General features: G+C 38.9%; 1 protein-coding gene across 2 annotated transcripts in view; it reads right to left on the minus strand.

The window, feature by feature from the left end:
• Positions 1 to 1,384: 1,384 nt before the first annotated feature.
• zmp:0000001114 (suppressor of tumorigenicity 14 protein) overlaps positions 1,385 to 19,325 on the minus strand; it is a 38,619-nt gene continuing 20,678 nt past the window's right edge. Inside the window, exons 4-19 of one of the 2 annotated variants that reach the window (XM_047359301.1) lie at positions 17,126 to 17,196; positions 16,812 to 16,984; positions 16,079 to 16,114; positions 15,482 to 15,707; positions 13,511 to 13,650; positions 11,417 to 11,520; positions 10,872 to 10,981; positions 10,153 to 10,283; positions 9,614 to 9,718; positions 8,792 to 8,899; positions 6,615 to 6,731; positions 6,054 to 6,176; positions 5,432 to 5,669; positions 3,530 to 3,798; positions 2,912 to 3,048; positions 1,385 to 2,782 (exon numbers count right to left, since the gene is read on the minus strand). In XM_047359301.1, coding sequence (XP_047215257.1) covers positions 2,621 to 2,782; positions 2,912 to 3,048; positions 3,530 to 3,798; positions 5,432 to 5,669; positions 6,054 to 6,176; positions 6,615 to 6,731; positions 8,792 to 8,899; positions 9,614 to 9,718; positions 10,153 to 10,283; positions 10,872 to 10,981; positions 11,417 to 11,520; positions 13,511 to 13,650; positions 15,482 to 15,707; positions 16,079 to 16,114; positions 16,812 to 16,984; positions 17,126 to 17,196 — 2,250 coding nt within the window. In that variant the 3' untranslated portion in view covers positions 1,385 to 2,620. The remainder of the gene's footprint in view (positions 2,783 to 2,911; positions 3,049 to 3,529; positions 3,799 to 5,431; positions 5,670 to 6,053; positions 6,177 to 6,614; positions 6,732 to 8,791; positions 8,900 to 9,613; positions 9,719 to 10,152; positions 10,284 to 10,871; positions 10,982 to 11,416; positions 11,521 to 13,510; positions 13,651 to 15,481; positions 15,708 to 16,078; positions 16,115 to 16,811; positions 16,985 to 17,125; positions 17,197 to 19,325) is intronic. The other variant, XM_047359309.1, reaches the window with a different exon arrangement.

Genomic DNA, 19,325 nt, shown 5'->3' on the forward strand with positions numbered 1-19,325 from the left:
AAACGCGCATTTATTACATAAGACAGTCTACAAAACAACACCGTGTCTAAGACAAGTAGAGCAGGTGATGTATTTAGTTACTGCAGAATTAGCTAAAAGGGGTTAATTAAACAATTTTTTCATAATAAATCAGATTCAAAACCATGTAAATAATGGAAGAAATTCAGAAGTCCAAGTCACAGAATTTTGTTAGAAAATATGACTTAAAACCAGTGCCTTGACCTGGTAATCCGAATCAATGTATACAGAGGTTTAAAATGTTGTGGGTTAAAAAACTGCTAAAATGTTTCATGCCAAAACTTTTATTAATATGGCAGACAAAGTGCCCTTGCATTTTTCATATGCAGGGGCACTGCATAAAGATAAAGTGCCCCTCCCTTACCTGTTGCTGATCATTACTTGTCAGTTGGCTGAAAACGGCTGCTACGTTTCGCAAGAAAAGACAACACAAGAGGAAAATCACCCATCATTCTTATTAAAGCTACAGATGGCAAGCTCTGCATGAAATGGCTGTTGAACAACTGACTGTAGAATGGCTACACGAAAATAGCCCTACTAATTAATACTAATTAGTAATTATCTTTCACAAAGCAGAACTCCAAAAACTACAATGTTTGCTTAATAAGCACTTGAAAACTAATGCTAAATTTAGCTCTAAACCAAAACGATTACATGTTGTAGATACCATTATAACAAAAGATGGGCCATTTTTGCTTGGATCAAAACCATTCCATTGTAGCTCTGGCTTCATGTTTAGGTTTTTTCCTACTTCAAGGTATTGCTTTGGCCAAGTTTCAAGTTTTTTTTCAGCCTGACAGGTTGTTCACAGGATTGTCCTGTACCTTCATCTATGTCCCCCATTAAATCCAACCAGCTTCCCTGCCCCTGTTGAAAATAGCATTCCCAGAGCACGATGCTGCTGCGATGGCTTATTATAGGGAAATTTCCCCTTCACATAGCATTATGGATGACAGTTTTCCCTTTTTCAGGTCTGTACAGTGATCAACAGGTCCAATTCTGCCCCCCCCCCCCAATTTGTCAAATGCCTTAAAATAAGACATCCCATCATTTTTACAATCTCACAAATAGGGATATTTGCCAATATGCACTTATTTTCTGCAAGATTTAAAACCAGTACCTCTGTCAAAAGAACCTGCGACTTAATTTTCTCTAATGTGTTGTAGTCCTTACAGGGAAAATGGTCATCTCCAAAACTGGAATCAGGGGGTTTGGTCTCAAAGAAAATTGGAAATTTGTATCCACTACATGAAGCGTGATTGGTGCATCTTCAATTATGAGTAATAATCAGTATGTATTAGGATTTTTGGAACAATTAGAATAATTGTTGCTGTTCTGTTTTGAAAAAAAATTAATATGTCAAACATTTGAGTTTCAATTTTTTTTTTTATTCAAACTTATCATACAAAGAAAATGACGCGCCAATCCATACCTAATATCCCTAAAACGTTTTACAAAGAATACACATTTACAGTACATCATTGGTTTTACTAGTTTATCAATCAAAAACAAGTCCTATATAAAATTAACTATCCTGTCAAATTGGTTTTGAGTAGAAATACTCTTAGCTGTGGTTTAACTCTCAAATGTCCGGTACCAAAGACACTCATCATCCTGAGTTTTAATCAGAGAACTGTGGTAAAACCAGCTGGATGTACTCCTCCACCTCCACCCACCCATTTGTATATAATATCTTGTCAAGTCATTACACATTTAGGCAAAAGCTAGTCAAAATGCAAATACAAAAACAGAAAAATACAGATAAGAAAAATTGAAACACTAGTACTATTATTCAAGTTCCATGCTGATATTTTTGCCTAGTTTGGCCCACCAGTTACAAATCTGGCGTACTTTAACTGCTGGCCGTTTTCCAAAGCAAATAACAGGCTTTTAGAATGATTAATGCAATTTCTGACTTCCATTCCAGCCAGCTCCTGGTATTTATGCATTCTAAGCATAACATGAAAATGACTGTACATAAATTGCGTTGTACCATTTTTCCTTATTGGTGAAGTCAGTTTTAGTTTTTTCACTCAAATTAGTGGTTTAATTTTAACTTTAAATTTGATGCGAAAGCTGTAACAAAATGGTGGAACATTAACAACCTGCCACAACCAGTGTTTAAATACAGAAGACAGAAAAATATTATTAATAAAATCACTTTTGAAGTAAATGACACTGTACATGAAAAAAGAATAAGTTTTTAAAAAGCAAAGTAAAATGTTAAAAAAGTTAAACCAAACAACCAGCGGGAGAAAAAGCATTCCCCTAATCATACATGTTCCATTCTTTGTACATACTGTAGCGTGTATCCACCAGTTACGTATTGCTTTAATAGATGGCAGAATGACATGCAGCAAAGAAACACCTTTAGAAAGTATATAAAACTTGAGTCTGTGGAGTTCCTGTGAGAGGTTGGCAACCACAAAGTGCTTAAAGTCATTCATGTGAACAGCTGGCCCCCATGCAACAGTATGCGCAGCTGGCTGTTAAATAGATAAAATTCAAAGAGGCTTGGCTCGAATAATATTAAAATGTTCTGTCTTCAGCATTTTTTAGCACTCTGATGTTCCCCGTCCAGGTTTTTACATCATCTTCGTCATCAAATGTTTGTCTCCTGTTTGATCCATTCTCTGAGCTTGGTGACGCGGGTGTAGACTCCTGGCTTGTTCCGACGAGCACAGCCCTCACCCCAACTCACAATGCCAGCCTGAAACCACTTCCCGCTCTCCTCGAAACACGACAGGGGGCCTCCGGAGTCTCCCTGTTGAGCACCACAAGTGGGCAAGTAAAATCATTAGAATGGGTTTGGATGTGAGGACACAGCAATTACAAAGGTGTGAAAACCTCTCGTTTTTCTTTCTTTACGGTGGAAAATTTTGAACGGTCTCACCTGGCAAGCGTCAACTCCTCCCATCAGGAATCCACTGCAGAGCATCCTGGAGGTGACCTGGCCCTCTGTGACCATGTTGCACACAGTGTCATTGATGATTTTCACCATCGCCTTCTGCAGCACCATCGCCCCCATACCTGCAAAAGCGGGAAAAGAGGGGTCAGCAGCTCTTGCCATGTTACCTTCATATTCATGGTCAACATCAAAAGGTGTTAATAGCCTGGATTAAAGGTTGCTAACAAAGCTTTAGGAGACTTCCCAAGGGAGCGGGAGTCTCTGTTGATTTATAGATACAGAAGATGGCTTAAGTGAAGGGGGTAGATCAGAAAAAAAGGTAAAAGAAAAAGGAGGTGTGATGAAGCAGCGGCGAAGTATGTCATGTTGGAAGACAGGGAAAAAATGCGAGAGACATTAAAGCAGAGAAAGGAGTCATGATAAAGTGAGACAGAGACTTGGGGAAGAAACTGGCACAAGGAAACGCCACAAAAAAAAAATAGAATGAACGACTAAATCGACCATCACAGAAAACCAAACACATTACTTTTCAAAGCTGTAAATAATAATAAAAATAGAAAAAGGAGTATGACAGTTATTCTACAAAGAATTCATGCGCAGTACCTCCTTCCCGGACCGCGCCCCAGCCCGTGACCCAGCAGGACATTCCTGCAGGAAAGTGGTGGGAGGATGATGGGAGGCAGATTGGTTGGATGGTGTTGCTAAACTCCAGTGGCTCACTGAGCTCTAGCAGTACAATGTCATAGTCATTGGTTATTGGGTTATAATGTGGGTGGCAGACGATCCTGTTCACTTTACGCATCTGAGCGTCCTCCGTTTTAAACTGGGATTGCAGACCACTGTAGGTAATCCAGTTTGCTGGAACAAGGTTTCTGTAGAAGCATAAGAGACATGAAGTAAATAACATTCTTGTTCATAGTGTCTGAAGTCTGAAGCCTTGGCAGCTTCTGGCAAATTTTCTTCCAGGATTTTCTTGTATTTAACTCCTATCCTCCCATCAACTTTAATCAGCCTCCTAAAGAAAAGCACACCCACAGCATAAGGCTGCCACTGTCAACATATTAGATTTCTTCTCAACACACTTCCACAAAGGCCAGATTTGTGGAACGCATGACTAATAGCTATCCCGTCAATAGAATCTTCCACTTAAGCTGTAAATCTGTGCAGCTCCTCTAGACTTTCCATTGACCTCTTGGCTGTCTCTCAGATCAATGCTCTGCTTGCCCAGACAGTCAGTTTAGGTGGAAAGTCAGGTCTTGGTAGGTTTTCAGTGTCAAGTTTCAGATGATGCATTGAATAGTGCTTTAAGGCTGGAACTAACAATTATTTTGCTAATTGCTAATTTTGCCGATTAATCCGTCGACTTTTTTCCGATTAGTAATCGGATAGCAGAAGGTGCTGAATAGGTGATTTATTTAAAGAATTTGGACCAGGTGAAGCTAAAGCTATGCCACTTGTGCAGTTCTGGATTTATTGTACAATTTTGGCCTAATTACTGCTGTGAGTGGATTATTCTTTGAGCAAAGGGCATGTTTTATGGTCGGATCTCTGTCCACTCAGCCATTACTTTAACTGGTATATCTATAAAAGGTATAGTCTATGGACACATGCTGTTCCCAATATTAAGCCAGCGAGTGTGAATGCCATTTTGGAACAATACTACCAAACGTTTAATTTGAGTTAAAGACCCCCTTCGACTTACAAAGTTGAAGGGTCTTAAGTATGATTCTAGGGGATTTTTCTGGATTGGTTGACTTCTGAAGATCATTAGTTGCACTCGATTTCATTAAGGGGTATCAGAAAAAAGAAGGCTGTTGTAAAAAAAAAGCCCTGTACATTTTTACAGATATTTATAAGTTAATTGTTTAGAAAACTACACATCATCTACTGAAATTTCTGGTTGTGATGTAAAAAAATAAAATAAATAAAAATGTCAAGGCGTATGAATATTTTGCAGGACATTGTTTATATGCAAGAACCAGGATAACAGAATGTGTTTTATACAATGCTTGCATTAAGATTCTAGTCTCAACAAAACAACACACTTGAAAATTACTATATTCAAAAAGTGATATGAGAAAATGTTTTAATTATATGAGAAAATGTTTTAATTATTTAACACTTTAGAACGGTTATGTCTTGAATAATCAACCATTTCAACATTGTACACAAATTTCAGGACAGCTGTTGATAATCTGCACAGCTGTGAAAAATGATTGTATTACGAGTGTGCTCAGGCTGAGCAGCAGGGTTTGAGCACCACCAACAGGCTGAACAGAATGAGAGGCTGAACTTTTTTTTTTTTTTTGGGGGGGGGGGGGGGTGGACACATTCCAGAAATTGCAATATTTGGTGTATAGAGTACTACTATTTTTTCCAGCTGGATCAATATAGAGTTCTACTATTTTTGAGAAAATGTCATAGTATGATGCGGAGAGAAGATCTATACAGCTGATGTGTCTTAGTTTTGTGCATGCCTGTAAGTGCAAGAGATCTGTAACTCACTCTGGGGAGTTATGGACGATAAAACAGTGAGCGGCGGACAGGAGCCACTTCTCTGAGATGACCGAGGCACCACAAACATGGCCGGACGTCCGGAAGTGAAGGCTGACCTGCCAGGGCCACTCTCCAAGTTCGGCGTTCTGTCCTCCAACAATGCGGTTCAGCTTGTAAGGCCTGGTGCCGCATTCTAAAGTTGTTTCAGAGAATGGTTTCAGAGAATGAATATTATGTCGGCCCAATCCTTGTAGGAGGGGGGGAGCAGAAAATGAGACTGAACATTAACATGATGCCAGTCATTGCTGTTAATGCTTTAGAAAGTTTTTGAAATCTTATAAAGATGCACAGCAATAATAGTAAATAAAAAAGAAAAATCAAAGACAGACACACCCTGAAGCTTAAATGAGAGATAACAAAAAAAAGCAGCTTTCATAGAAGAATAATAGTAAATAAGCACAAGGCTCGGTGCTCTTTTTCCTAACAGATAACCCAACATGCAACTCAACCTAGCAACTATAATCTAGTTTGAATGACGCTTACAAGATTAAATCCTGTTTCAGCTGTTTGAAAAAAAGAAAAAAAACCACCGAAGTGTCCAGGAAGGAGAAAGATAAAAAAAAAATCTTACGGCAGTATGCTTCATCCGAACTATCAGAGCAGTCGTTGACACGGTCACATTCAGCATTCACCTTGTTGATGCATTCCCCGTTGTCGCACTTAAAGCTGAAGTCAGAGCACAAATCTTGGGGTGCTAAAGGGGGTGGCAACAGGACATGAAGTGAAAACACATTTAATCGGTGAGATACTACACAATCAGCAAGGCTTCAGAGTGAGGCTCTAATGCACAATGTGCAGTGATTGAGGAGTAGATTGCATTGATTGGGCGTATTGATTAGGATTAAGGCCTAATATGCCTCCTTATTCACAGAAGTGAAAATCAAAAGGAAATGCAATAGTGCCCTCTGTGAGTGTCTGCAAATGGAAGAGGGGAATCAGAAGGAAATTGATGAAGAGCGAAGAGGAGGGTAGTAGGAAATAAAACAAGGAGTGAAAAAGAACGGTGCAAAGAAAAATACTTTATACCAAGATAAAGCCGAGTGAAACATCTTTGTTATACCCACAACAATGCTGGAGTGGTAATTGCTTAAAAGTCTGTGTTTAAGAAGGCAAAAAAGGGTCGTCCACATACATCTTTGGCATGAGGCCTCATCGCTTCCATCCACACAGTCCTTCAATTTGTTGCAGATAACATCTTGAGGAAGACAAACTCCGTTCCCACACTGCCACTCGTTTGGCTCACAACCGGCTGTTAATGAAACAAGTTTAGATGGAAATGATATTAATTACAGAAAGACTGTTGCAGCAAAGAAAGGCTTCATCTTTGTTGCAAGTATTGAATAGCATTTGAAGTTAAATAATGTCTGCACACACCCTTGGGATCAGTAACTATGCCGCATCAGCAATAGATATGGGCCAGCTACTGGTTTCAAGGAATAGAGAGTTTTATAAAGTTTGGTTTCAAAAGGGCTCAAGTTTTTGATCATACCATTCCTAGAGTTTGGAACCTTTTCTAGCGGGTCATTAAAAAACACCTCAAAGTGACCAAGGTTTTCTACATTGGTATGGTGCATAGAGTGACAACAGTGCCCTTCCTCCACCTGTTGATGCACACTGCAGTTCAGCTGGCTGAAAGAAGTTATTTTATGATTTAGAAAAGAACAACTTAGCTGTTTGATAAATCAATGCAACTATTTCTTAAGCGAATGAAAAACAAGGCAATGGTGTTTTAAAACAGGTTGGCTGCTCTAAATTAAATATTTTCCTTAGTCCTTAGTACCATGATACAGTAAACTGGGATGGTTTAACTCAAAGGCATCATTCCTTGAGAATCTCATACTGGCCCACATTAAAACAGTTATGTGCCTTTAATAATAGCACAATTCGCAAAGACCCAAGGCCCCATTCATAATAGTTTCAGACCACCTGACCACCAAGTCTGTTCAAACACAGCTGGATTGATGCAAATCTGGAAAAACTAATTCCAGTGCGAAGGAAATCATAATACCACTGCGCTCTGGGAATATAGGATTCTTTCCTGCTGGTCTCTGGTCATCCTAAATAAATGCTATTACCATGAGTATTACATTTTAGATGTTTTCTCATAGTATATAGAATATCCATATACCTCTGAGAGATTTCTGCACCTCCACCATTAGTTTTTAGCCTTTGTGGAGTAGGCAACACTATCAGGATTTGCCTCAGTTTATCAGTTGCATATAAAGGTGCAGGTGATGGGGTTTACCAAATATGTGCCATCATTTTAACCTGGCACCGCAATCTGTGCTGATTTCTCGCCGACTGAGATCCAAAGAAACCACAAAAATAATTCTCTCCACCCAGTCTGGTCTCATTACAGAGGGACTTTAAAGCTTAACATTGTGTATTTTGAGCTTCTTTTTCTATAATTTTAATCTAAATTCTAGTAGCCCTGCTTACAAATCAATTCAGTTTATTTATATAACGTTAATCCACAACGCATATTGTCTCGAGGCAATGTACAAAAAAAAAAAAAAATTAACCTTTGTCTTTTTCCTCCTCATCATCACTGCTAAAAACAATGCGTTTTTTTTTTCCTTTTACAGCCTGACAAATTAGCATGACATAATTCCATTTGTAATACACCCTGTAAAACCATCTACGAGGAAGGAGGAGATGCGCAGTTTGGAGGTGCGTGTGCTTCTGTACCGCTAGAAGCTCAGTGCATAACAGACTATGTGCAAGGGGCCTGAAAATGGTACTATATTTATTGTCATGTAAACTTTAGATCATTCATTTTAGCTCCTTGGTAAGGTCCTTTTTGATAGAGCAAGAACAGTGGCCAGACACAATGTGTACACCAGCTGTGCAACCAAGACCATTATAATGAATTATTTGGTGAACTGCCAGGTTGGTGCTGGCGTGATTAGCTTTTAATCTTGGAATGAGGCCTGTGTTGCCATTGCTCCTATAAATTATCTGATGAACATGGGTACCTGCATGCCATGACTCATTAATAACCAGCAACCACTGCTATTAGGCTACTCTAGGCTGCATTCACAACCTAGATATACAATCAGCTTGATAATGACCCTCTAAGGTCTCACTATGGAAGTTTTGTGCCAGCTCAAAATAGTTGGGGAACATTTATTCTCCATCACACTTAATGAATAGTGCACCATATTCTGTACCCCAGAAGATATCTCTCTGATTTTACAGAGACCACCCACATTCTGGTTGATTTTTAATGTCATGGTGTGGTCTTTGTCTGATGCGAGGTCTGATGATTCAATTAGCTCTTTATCACAGACAGAAGGTTGGAATACTTACTGCATTGTTTTTCATCGCTCCCATCTCCACAGTCGTTGACACGATCGCACGTCCACATTTTTGGTTTGCACAAACCATTACTGCAAGGAAACTGGTCATCGTCACAGCCTGAAATAAATGGAAATTCCCATAAACATACATATAGCAGGATCAAATGAATGGATTTGCATAAACAAAATATAGATTGGCTGCATCGGACAGTTAGTACTGTACTGAAAAGTAAAAACTGAACAGTTTTGCAAAATGCTTTCAAGATGCTTGAATTGAACATGAAGTCAAAAGAAACAGTAAGACTGAAAATAGCTAGCCCAGCTTTGCTTGAAGATAACAAATACCCTCAGTAATCACTATGTAACATGTCCTCAATGTTTAATTCAATGTGTTCAGGGTGGGAAAAAGTTTAAAATTACAACTTTTGGTAAGTTGTAAGTTTTGCCATTCTTGTCCATTAGCACTGAATGATTTCCTGGAGTCTAGAAGCGTGGCACTGAGGAGACGATAAGATATGATCTGGCTCGTAAAACTACAGCTTGTCATTTTTATGCTCCTCAGATTTCGTTATCTCAGGACAGATGCCGGCTAAGTGTTTCCCCCTGCTCCTATTCGTTTTGCTGAGCTAAGCTAACTGGCTGCTGGCAACACTTACATGGCAGAGATGAGAGTGGTATCCATCTTCTCATCTAACTCTCAGCAAGAAGGCCATTATAAAGTATCTTTTTAAATAAACTATTTCATTTTAAGAAATGAGGGAAGGGCACTGGAAGGCAGGGGGTTGAAGATGAGTTTATTAAGGGAATAAAAAGTCTTGCCAGATCAACTTACGGCAGTTCCTTTCGTCGCTCATGTCGCCGCAGTCGTTCCAACCATCACACTTTAGAGTTTTTGAGATGCATATGCCATTGTTGCAGGAAAACCTGTCAGGACAAGCTGCTCACGTACACAGAAGAAAGGAACACAGAGAGACAGCTGTGACAAAGTCAGTGAGAAGGGAGCGACAGTATGTTCACAGCAGGCATCAAAAAGCAGATCAGGGCAATTATAAATACGTTTTGGTCAAACAGAGAGACGGCTTTAGAGCAGGAGGGATGCTCCTGCCTGACATCTGCACATAAAACAGACCCACTAAACAAGCTATGTGCTAATTAGGTCAACTCTTTTATTTCACTCCTGAAGTTTTCAATTTCGTTTAGCAAACTTACTCTAACTTTTCTGTCAATCAGACTCAGTCTTTTTGTCTTTCAAAAGCACAAAATTACTCCCCACGTCGGCACTGTAATCTCACTGTCTCGTTGCAACACTTCAACCATCTTGCAAAATTGAGGTGCATTTGTGGGTGACGACAACAACAACAGTTAACTTACGGTTAACAGGATCGAAGGCGCTGTACTCTGCTTTGAAGCCCTTGTCAGAATAGGACCTATCGGAGTGAAAGCTCACCTCTACGACATTAGACTCACTGGTCAGAGCCAAAGACAACATTTCTCCACAGTATCTGAGACACAGGACACATTTTAAGATGCGGTTGGGTTAAATTACATAAGAATGTGAGATGACAGAATTTGGACAATATATTTAATGCACCACCAGTGCATATTGAGCCTGTCTTTACAAGTAGTATTAGGGTACTAAAAAGTAATACTAACATCTTTTTAAAATGCAAATTAAGGCAAAAAACAAAAATTTACAAATCTCACTTTTTTCAAAGTTTTTGTAATAAGTGACTATAGTTGATAAGTAGCTGCTCAACAGTCACAAAAATTTAAAGTTTAAAAACAACTGCAACTGTGACAAAACAGGCCCAATGAGGACCCCAGTTTATTTGAAGTATTTATCAAATACTTATGATATAGGTCAGAATTTTAAGAACATTTAAAACAAGCCTAAGTGTCATACATTGAGAAAATGATAAGCTATGTGTATTTTTATACAGTATATGTATTGATGTGGTTACAGCAGCATGTATTTAATAGGATATTGACATGGCAAGCATTATGGTGGATCCCAGACCTATGCTTTGAGCTGTGTCTCCAGCGCCCCCTGGCACTGACATATATGTACAGATCAGTAGATAAAGTCTTACCTCTTCCCCATGATTTCCACATAGTCTTTGTGACACTTGCGGAAATCTACGCCTGGCTCTTTCATGCGAAACATGTTGAAACTCAGACGTACCTTTTTCCCTTGAGAGACCTGCGGCAGAAAACTACAGGTGACTGATTTGTAGCAACATTATTGACCAAGCGTGTCTCCTACACGAACAGAGACGAGAGAGACACACCTCTACAACTAAGCGGAAACATAAAGGCTGAAAAACATCAACAGGGGTTTGGGGGTATAGAAAATGCAGGCATATCCACCTGCATGCATGTCAGACACACACAAACAAACAAAGGCTCACACACTAAACCCTGCAGCTCAGCTCAAGCTGCAGCTGCAACAGCAGTCTGACAGATGAAGATAGAAGAGGTACTGAACAGCTTGGCTTCGACAATGCCGCCTCAGCATTCCTCTCATAGCAGGATAAGGATGGAGGAGAGGCAGGAGGTGTGGTGCAAGGAAGGAGGGGGCTACAGCAGAGAAACATGATGTGTGGGGTAGGAGGGTGAGATTAGAAGTCTTACAAACCTTGATGGTCCACTTGCAGTCCATGCCAGGAGGATAGAAGCTGGGGTAAAGCGGAGATGTGAAATTTCCTTCGCTTTTAGTGAGGTCACCACCGCACTGACGAACTAAAATGGATTATTATTATTTTTTAATTATTTGAATTATTTTACAATTCAAAAAGGTCTGGAAAACGACTGCACATCCTTCAAACTAAGGCACAAGAAACTAACATTTCCAGCTCTCTCTTATTTTCAAAACTTAAAGCTTTTGTAATTACTGACTATAGATGGCAATGTATGTATGTTTGAACAGTGCAAACTGCTTCCAATATCAAGAAACGCTGAACACCATGTATTTACTTGCACTGCAAATGACACAGCAGTCTCAGCAGTTAGAAACTACCTTTGGAACAAGAAGTCTCACTTTGACAAACTGTGGGCGTGTCTTTGAGCATGTTTGGTAAAAATATTCATGTTCTTCAGTAAGAGAAGCGGGCTGAAGTAGGAGGAGTTTCCAAAAATCACATTGAAGTAAGAATTGGGTTACTGTATTTTCCGCACTATAAGGCGCACTTAAAAACCACTAATTTTCTCAAAAAATGACACTATACGGCTATACTACTATATTGTGAATGTACTAACGTTTGATTTAGTGCATCAAACTGCTTATTTTACGTGTTTACTGAATCAGGGAAAAGTTCCCTTTCACGTTTTAACAAACGTTTGATTTCAACTTCAACTTCATAGACTCCAATGCATTCCTAACGTGCGGTTGGCTCTATTCAATAGAATTCTATGTAGAGGAGACCTTACCATGAGAGTGAATGGAGTTATCAGAACGCTGGTTTGTAGTGTATTAATAAAGTTTGACTGACTGACTTATCTGACTGTTTTGTTGACATTCTCTTTAGCACAGCTCCATCTAGTGGATGCATAACGCAACCCCAGTCAAACGTTTGACTGCAGTAGCTTCTATTCTATGCGCCTTATAATCTGGTGCGCCCTATATATGAAAAAAGTTCTAAAATAGGCCATTCATTGAAGGTGCGCCTTATAATCCGGTGCGCCTTATAGTGCGGAAAATACGGTACTTCAAAATAATGTTACTCAAGTAAAAGTAATGTACTTCTTACCTAAAGTTACCAAAGTAAATGTGACCGAGTATCCGTAACTTGTTTTTACCAATCTCTGGAAACACTGCTGATCTAAATTAGTCTAGAGCAGAAGCCACTTTCAGCCTCATCATAAAGATAATAAAACCCAACTACTGTTCACCCATTGTCAAGTTAAATATTTCCTACTCGAATGTTTATAAAGCAACATGATAAGTCATAAGATAAACAGAAAAATCAAGGGATTCATGTCTGAAAAGGTATGGTATTTTTAAATGGAAGATGTGTATGAATCCCTAATTTCAAATAACTGCAAACAATGTAAATGAATGAAAGAAACGTCAGTCAGTCATTTTCTACCGCTTATTCCATAGTGGGTCGTGGGGGAGCTGGTGCCTATCTCCAGCAGTCTATGGGCGAGAGGCAGGATACACCCTGGACAGGTCGCCAGTCCATCGCAGGGCAACACACAAACAACCATGCACACACTCATTCATACACCTAAGGGCAATTTAGAGTGACCAATTAACCTAACAGGCATGTCTTTGGACATATAATCATAATATAAATTTGACCCGGGGTGCACGGTGGCGCAGTTGGTAGCACTGTTGCCTTGCAGCAAGAAGGTCCTGGGTTCGATTCCCAACCGGGGGTCTTTCTGCATGGAGTTTGCATGTTCTCCCCGTGCATGCGTGGGTTCTCACCGGGTACTCCGGCTTCCTCCCACAGTCCAAAGACATGCCTGTTAGGTTAATTGGTCTCTCTAAATTGCCCTTAGGTGTATGAATGAGTGTGTGCATATTTGTTTGTGTGTTGCCCTGCGATGGACTGGCGACCTGTCCAGGGTGTACCCTGCCTCTTGCCCATAGACTGCTGGAGATAGGCACCAGCTCCCCTGCGACCCACTATGGAATAAGCGGTAGAAAATGACTGACTGACTAAATTTGACCCATAACACTGATTAAACAGATCATGTTCAGTACTGTGAATGTGTGACAATGTACCTTGAGCCTTGGGTATGATTTTGTACTGCGCCTCAAAGCCTGGCTTTTGGACAAGGGTGTCGGCAATGAAGTTAATCAGCATTATGTTACCAGATGACACAACGCCCAGTGGGTTAGAGGGAGGCCTTTGGCCACACTGTCTGTGGAAAAACAAGGAAAACATACCAGTAAAAACATGTTCTAACTGAGTTACAACAACCAAAAATGAAAAACCTACTCAATACTTTTACTGAACAGAATGGATCTGTAACACATAAGTGTATTTCAATTTTTTTTTCCAAGAGGATTAAAAACACCAGCACATTGACAAAACATTTGAGAGGAAATCAATAGAAGAGCTGTCAGGGCAGAAACATAAATAAGGAGAGTAGTATCAGCACTAATAAGAAATTGCTTTAGCTGGAGTTTCTAAGTCAAACATTTGTTAGATGAACACCACTGGAGGAAAAGCTGTGCGGGTGTAAATGACACTGCAAGAGCAGCAAAACATCTAGCTCCTGTAGAATAATTACAGAGTATTATATTATGGCTCCCGTAAACCCCATGTCACCTTGAATAAACCCAATCACTCAATAGCATTAGAAGAAAATTGTATGCATACCTCGGTAAAGCTGTATTTGTTTGGCATTGGTTTCTGAGTTTAAAATTGCCTGCAGCTACAACTGATGCTGCATTCAGAATCTGATAGAGCCATAAAAAAACAACCTCTCCCACAAACAAAAACGCAATTACACACATTGGTGTAGTCAGATTCATATTGGTACCTTTCATAGATCTGAAAGGAGAGGTTTTTCTGAGTCAACTTAATCTTGCTGACAATATAAAAGGAACGCATATCGGAGAAGGCTTCAGAAGCAAATGAAAAAATAATCACAAAACCAGAAAAAAAGGAATTAAAAGAAACATGTTCCAGCCACATAAAAACAACTTTTATCCTAACATCCCATTGCAAGATTTCAGTCAAATACAAAGTGATTCATAGAGGGTTGTCTTCTGGGAATCCCTGCTCTGCTAGGCTAGATAAAGTAGACAAATTGTAGTAGAAGCCCCTGAAACAAAAGCTGTCGTTCATTGTTAAGACAAAAAATACAAAAGCAATCTCTGGCATAACCAGATGTACCAACGCAGAATGAGTAAATGTATCTATAATGACATTCTTCGTGTTTGGAATAGTAAAGACAATCTTGTCAATAAAAAGAATGATTAAATCTAATCCACATGTACAGTGCTTTGCGAACATATTTATCATACCCTTCTATTAAAGACCGGTAAAGTGTGTCATGCATTTGTAGACCACAACCAAACTCCCACAACACCTTGAACAATTTTGTGACAGTAAAGATCTAGTCTCATTCCAGGGCCCGGACAAAAGGCAAACTGCTGTAACTCTGACGTTGAACAATTGGTCAGAGCCTTCTTTCTTACATCTTAAAATTACCTTCCCAGGGAAGCTAAGAACATGGAATTGATCGCTCAATTGTTGGAACACATTTATTTTCTGGTTCCCTTTTTTAAAATTTGGGACATCCAACTCAGTCTGCCACCCTGCACGTGTTGTACCAGCCCTCAAAGCAACACTGAAAAGGTCTGTAAGCTACAACAGCCCCACAATGTCGAGGCAAATCTCATCTACCATGGGACGCTGCCAACGGAGAGCTACCACTCTAATGCTTTCCCTCACGTCTGTAGTCTCTGGCTCCTCTATGGGGAACACTGAATTGAGAAGATCCTCCAAGTGTTCCCTCTGACACATGACAGTACCTTTAGTTCAGCTCAACAACTACACCGCCCTGGGGCAATTCTGCTTTCCCATTCTGAATTGTGTAGAAGCTACTGCAAGTGTTGGAGGTTCTGAACATGGCCCATACATTTGCAAAACTATCTAGATACTTAACTCACTTGTAGCATCTATTACCTTTACTATGACCAGTACATCTCCCAAACCCTCTAAACATGTCCAACTCTACTTACTTTGTGATGGCGTGGGAGTAATCAGGACTCAGAGAGTTAAAGATGGAAACAAAGTCATTGTTGCAGTCGTCTTCAATGTCGAAAGATGGAAAACTGACTGATATGGTGTTCTCCTCTGAGGCTCGGATTTGCCACTGACAATAAGACTTTGTCGGGTTGCCGTCGGGGTACCCAGGGGATGAAAACACTTGCACATCCTCAACTGCTTCCAGACGAAAGAAACAGTCTTTTGGGAATAAAAAGGATATTGCTCAACTCAAACAGGTTATTGAAGACAGACATGAGGAAAAGTAGTTCATAACTGGAAACAGATATTTTATAAATTCATAATAATGCAAATAGAGTTTTAAATTTGTTAACAAATCAAGCACATGGTTTGCAATTCTCTGTAATTATAAAATGTGACAAATGCGACTCACAGCTATTATGGTAAAGCAACTTATATCAACTGGTACAAGGATTGCAACTTTAACAAGAACAGTGCTTATGCAGTACAGGACAGGCCCGTCATTTGTTACAGACTGGCAGGAGGGCGAGCATCTAGCCAGCTAGAATATTACAGCAGCAGGTGATTGAAACAGGACATATTGTACTCACCCGCTGTGGGTTTCCTGGCCAAGCGAGGATCTGTGCCTGGAGACAAAGACGTGGGGTGGGGTGACATGGAAACAGGAGAAAAAAGGTAAGACTGGGTCACCAAAGTCATGAGGATGATAGAATTTGATATATGAGCCTAAAATATTTGGGTTACACATTTCCTGTTCCATTTCCCTGTGGTTAAGGTAACTGGTGATGGTGCGTAGCTCTTTTTGCTCCATCTCACCTTGCCCTACAGTAGCAACTCATACATCTCTGTCTAACTATCTGGGACAGCCACATCAAAATTGTACCAACAGAAATCATTTTAAAGAGGACCAAAAACCACCGAGTCACAAGGGCCAGTGCTCGGCTGATGGCCAGGATGTCGACAAATGCACGGCGAGTGCTGAAGAGACAGAAGGAAGAAAAATAGCTCTCTCGAAGCAGGCCAAGGGGCCGGCTAATATCATTAGAGGATCCAAACAGTATAAAATGTGCAATCTCAGATGCAGCACAGGCTGAGAGAGGTTTGTCTTATCATCTTATCAGCACAACTCAGGCCAGGCTACTGTGACATGGATCCAAAGCAAAACAAAACAAAGAGCTGATGGGATATGACAAAGACCTTTTTTAGATCTTTATTTATAACATGTTATCATTTCTGATTGCTCATTGTAATAATCTGAAGCCAGATTAACCTAACATCGAAAACCTTGTTTGACTTGATACACCTGGTTCTGGTGATACCTACGTGAAGCAGTAATTTCGATAACCTTGATGTCATTAAGGCTGGTCCTAGAGCGTTGCACCTCAACGCCTTTCTCCAGTGCATCCAAAACCCGTTCCTCTGAGAACTCCGGCACAATCTCTAGGTCGGCGACTGGAATATCAAACTGGGACCAGTAATAGGCTACAACTCCTTCACTGGTGTTTAGAGATAAAAAGAAAAAGTTAATGATTAATATATTGAACTAACAGAGTGCAAATAAAATATAAGGACTCAAATTACATAGTGAAAATGCACAACATCGAACCCCTAGAGAAATCAAAAAGTGAGTGTCTTACCTAAAGGCAGTGACTGCAGATGTTGTGTAATACTTGGTAAGGAGTGGATCATTCTGGTAGTATTCACCCAACTGTGTAAAAAAATAAAACAGTATCTAATATCATCTTGTCCCCGTGTTACTCCATAAAGAAATGAATAGCAAACATAGATTATCCAAGCAATAAACTTGTTTGAAAACAAAACTACATTTAGCAGATGTTTATTCTATATTTTTGCTAAAAGGTATAAATCAAAATTAATATGAATAAATGTTATAGAAAAGGTTATTGTAACTGTAACAGTCAATGAAGAATGGACCGGTGATGTCACAGCATTGTGCTTTTCTTTAGCGGATAAACACTAGTAGACGACGACAGCCTCTTCTTCACATAGTACAGGTACAACTCAAAATATTTTTTGTCTCTCACGTCAATAAGTAAAAATCATACTATATGAATTCGTTATACACAGAGGGAAGAATTTCAAGCCTTTGTTTCTTGTAATTTTGACGACTATAGCTAACAGAGGAGCCTAATGAATATAATACACAAGTTTCACTATTTGAATTTTGACGACTATAGCTAACAGAGGAGCCTAATGAATATAATACACAAGTTTCACTATTAGAATTTTGATGACTATAGCTAACAGAGGAGCCTAATGAATATAATACACAAGTTTCACTATTTGAATTTTGATGACTATAGCTAACAGAGGAGCCTAATGAATATAATACACAAGTTTCACTATTTGAATTTTGACAACTATAGCTAACAGAGGAGCCTAATGAATATAATACACAAGTTTCACTATTTGAATTTTGACGACTATAGCTAACAGAGGAGCCTAATGAATATAATACACAAGTTTCACTATTTGAATTTTGACGACTATAGCTAACAGAGGAGCCTAATGAATATAATACACAAGTTTCACTATTTGAATTTTGACGACTATAGCTAACAGAGGAGCCTAATGAATATAATACACAAGTTTCACTATTTGAATTTTGATGACTATAGCTAACAGAGGAGCCTAATGAATATAATACACAAGTTTCACTATTTGAATTTTGATGACTATAGCTAACAGAGGAGCCTAATGAATATAATACACAAGTTTCACTATTTGAATTTTGATGACTATAGCTAACAGAGGAGCCTAATGAATATAATACACAAGTTTCACTATTTGAATTTTGAAGACTATAGCTAACAGAGGAGCCTAATGAATATAATACACAAGTTTCACTATTTGAATTTTGACGACTATAGCTAACAGAGGAGCCTAATGAATATAATACACAAGTTTCACTATTTGAATTTTGATGACTATAGCTAACAGAGGAGCCTAATGAATATAATACACAAGTTTCACTATTTGAATTTTGATGACTATAGCTAACAGAGGAGCCTAATGAATATAATACACAAGTTTCACTATTTGAATTTTGATGACTATAGCTAACAGAGGAGCCTAATGAATATAATACACAAGTTTCACTATTTGAATTTTGATGACTATAGCTAACAGAGGAGCCTAATGAATATAATACACAAGTTTCACTATTTGAATTTTGATGACTATAGCTAACAGAGGAGCCTAATGAATATAATACACAAGTTTCACTATTTGAATTTTGATGACTATAGCTAACAGAGGAGCCTAATGAATATAATACACAAGTTTCACTATTTGAATTTTGATGACTATAGCTAACAGAGGAGCCTAATGAATATAATACACAAGTTTCACTATTTGAATTTTGACGACTATAGCTAACAGAGGAGCCTAATGAATATAATACACAAGTTTCACTATTTGAATTTTGACGACTATAGCTAACAGAGGAGCCTAATGAATATAATACACAAGTTTCACTATTTGAATTTTGATGACTATAGCTAACAGAGGAGCCTAATGAATATAATACACAAGTTTCACTATTTGAATTTTGATGACTATAGCTAACAGAGGAGCCTAATGAATATAATACACAAGTTTCACTATTTGAATTTTGACGACTATAGCTAACAGAGGAGCCTAATGAATATAATACACAAGTTTCACTATTTGAATTTTGAAGACTATAGCTAACAGAGGAGCCTAATGAATATAATACACAAGTTTCACTATTTGAATTTTGACGACTATAGCTAACAGAGGAGCCTAATGAATATAATACACAAGTTTCACTATTTGAATTTTGATGACTATAGC

This window comes from Girardinichthys multiradiatus, chromosome 3 (genome assembly GCF_021462225.1).
Source record: "Girardinichthys multiradiatus isolate DD_20200921_A chromosome 3, DD_fGirMul_XY1, whole genome shotgun sequence".
Taxonomy (NCBI): domain Eukaryota; kingdom Metazoa; phylum Chordata; class Actinopteri; order Cyprinodontiformes; family Goodeidae; genus Girardinichthys; species Girardinichthys multiradiatus.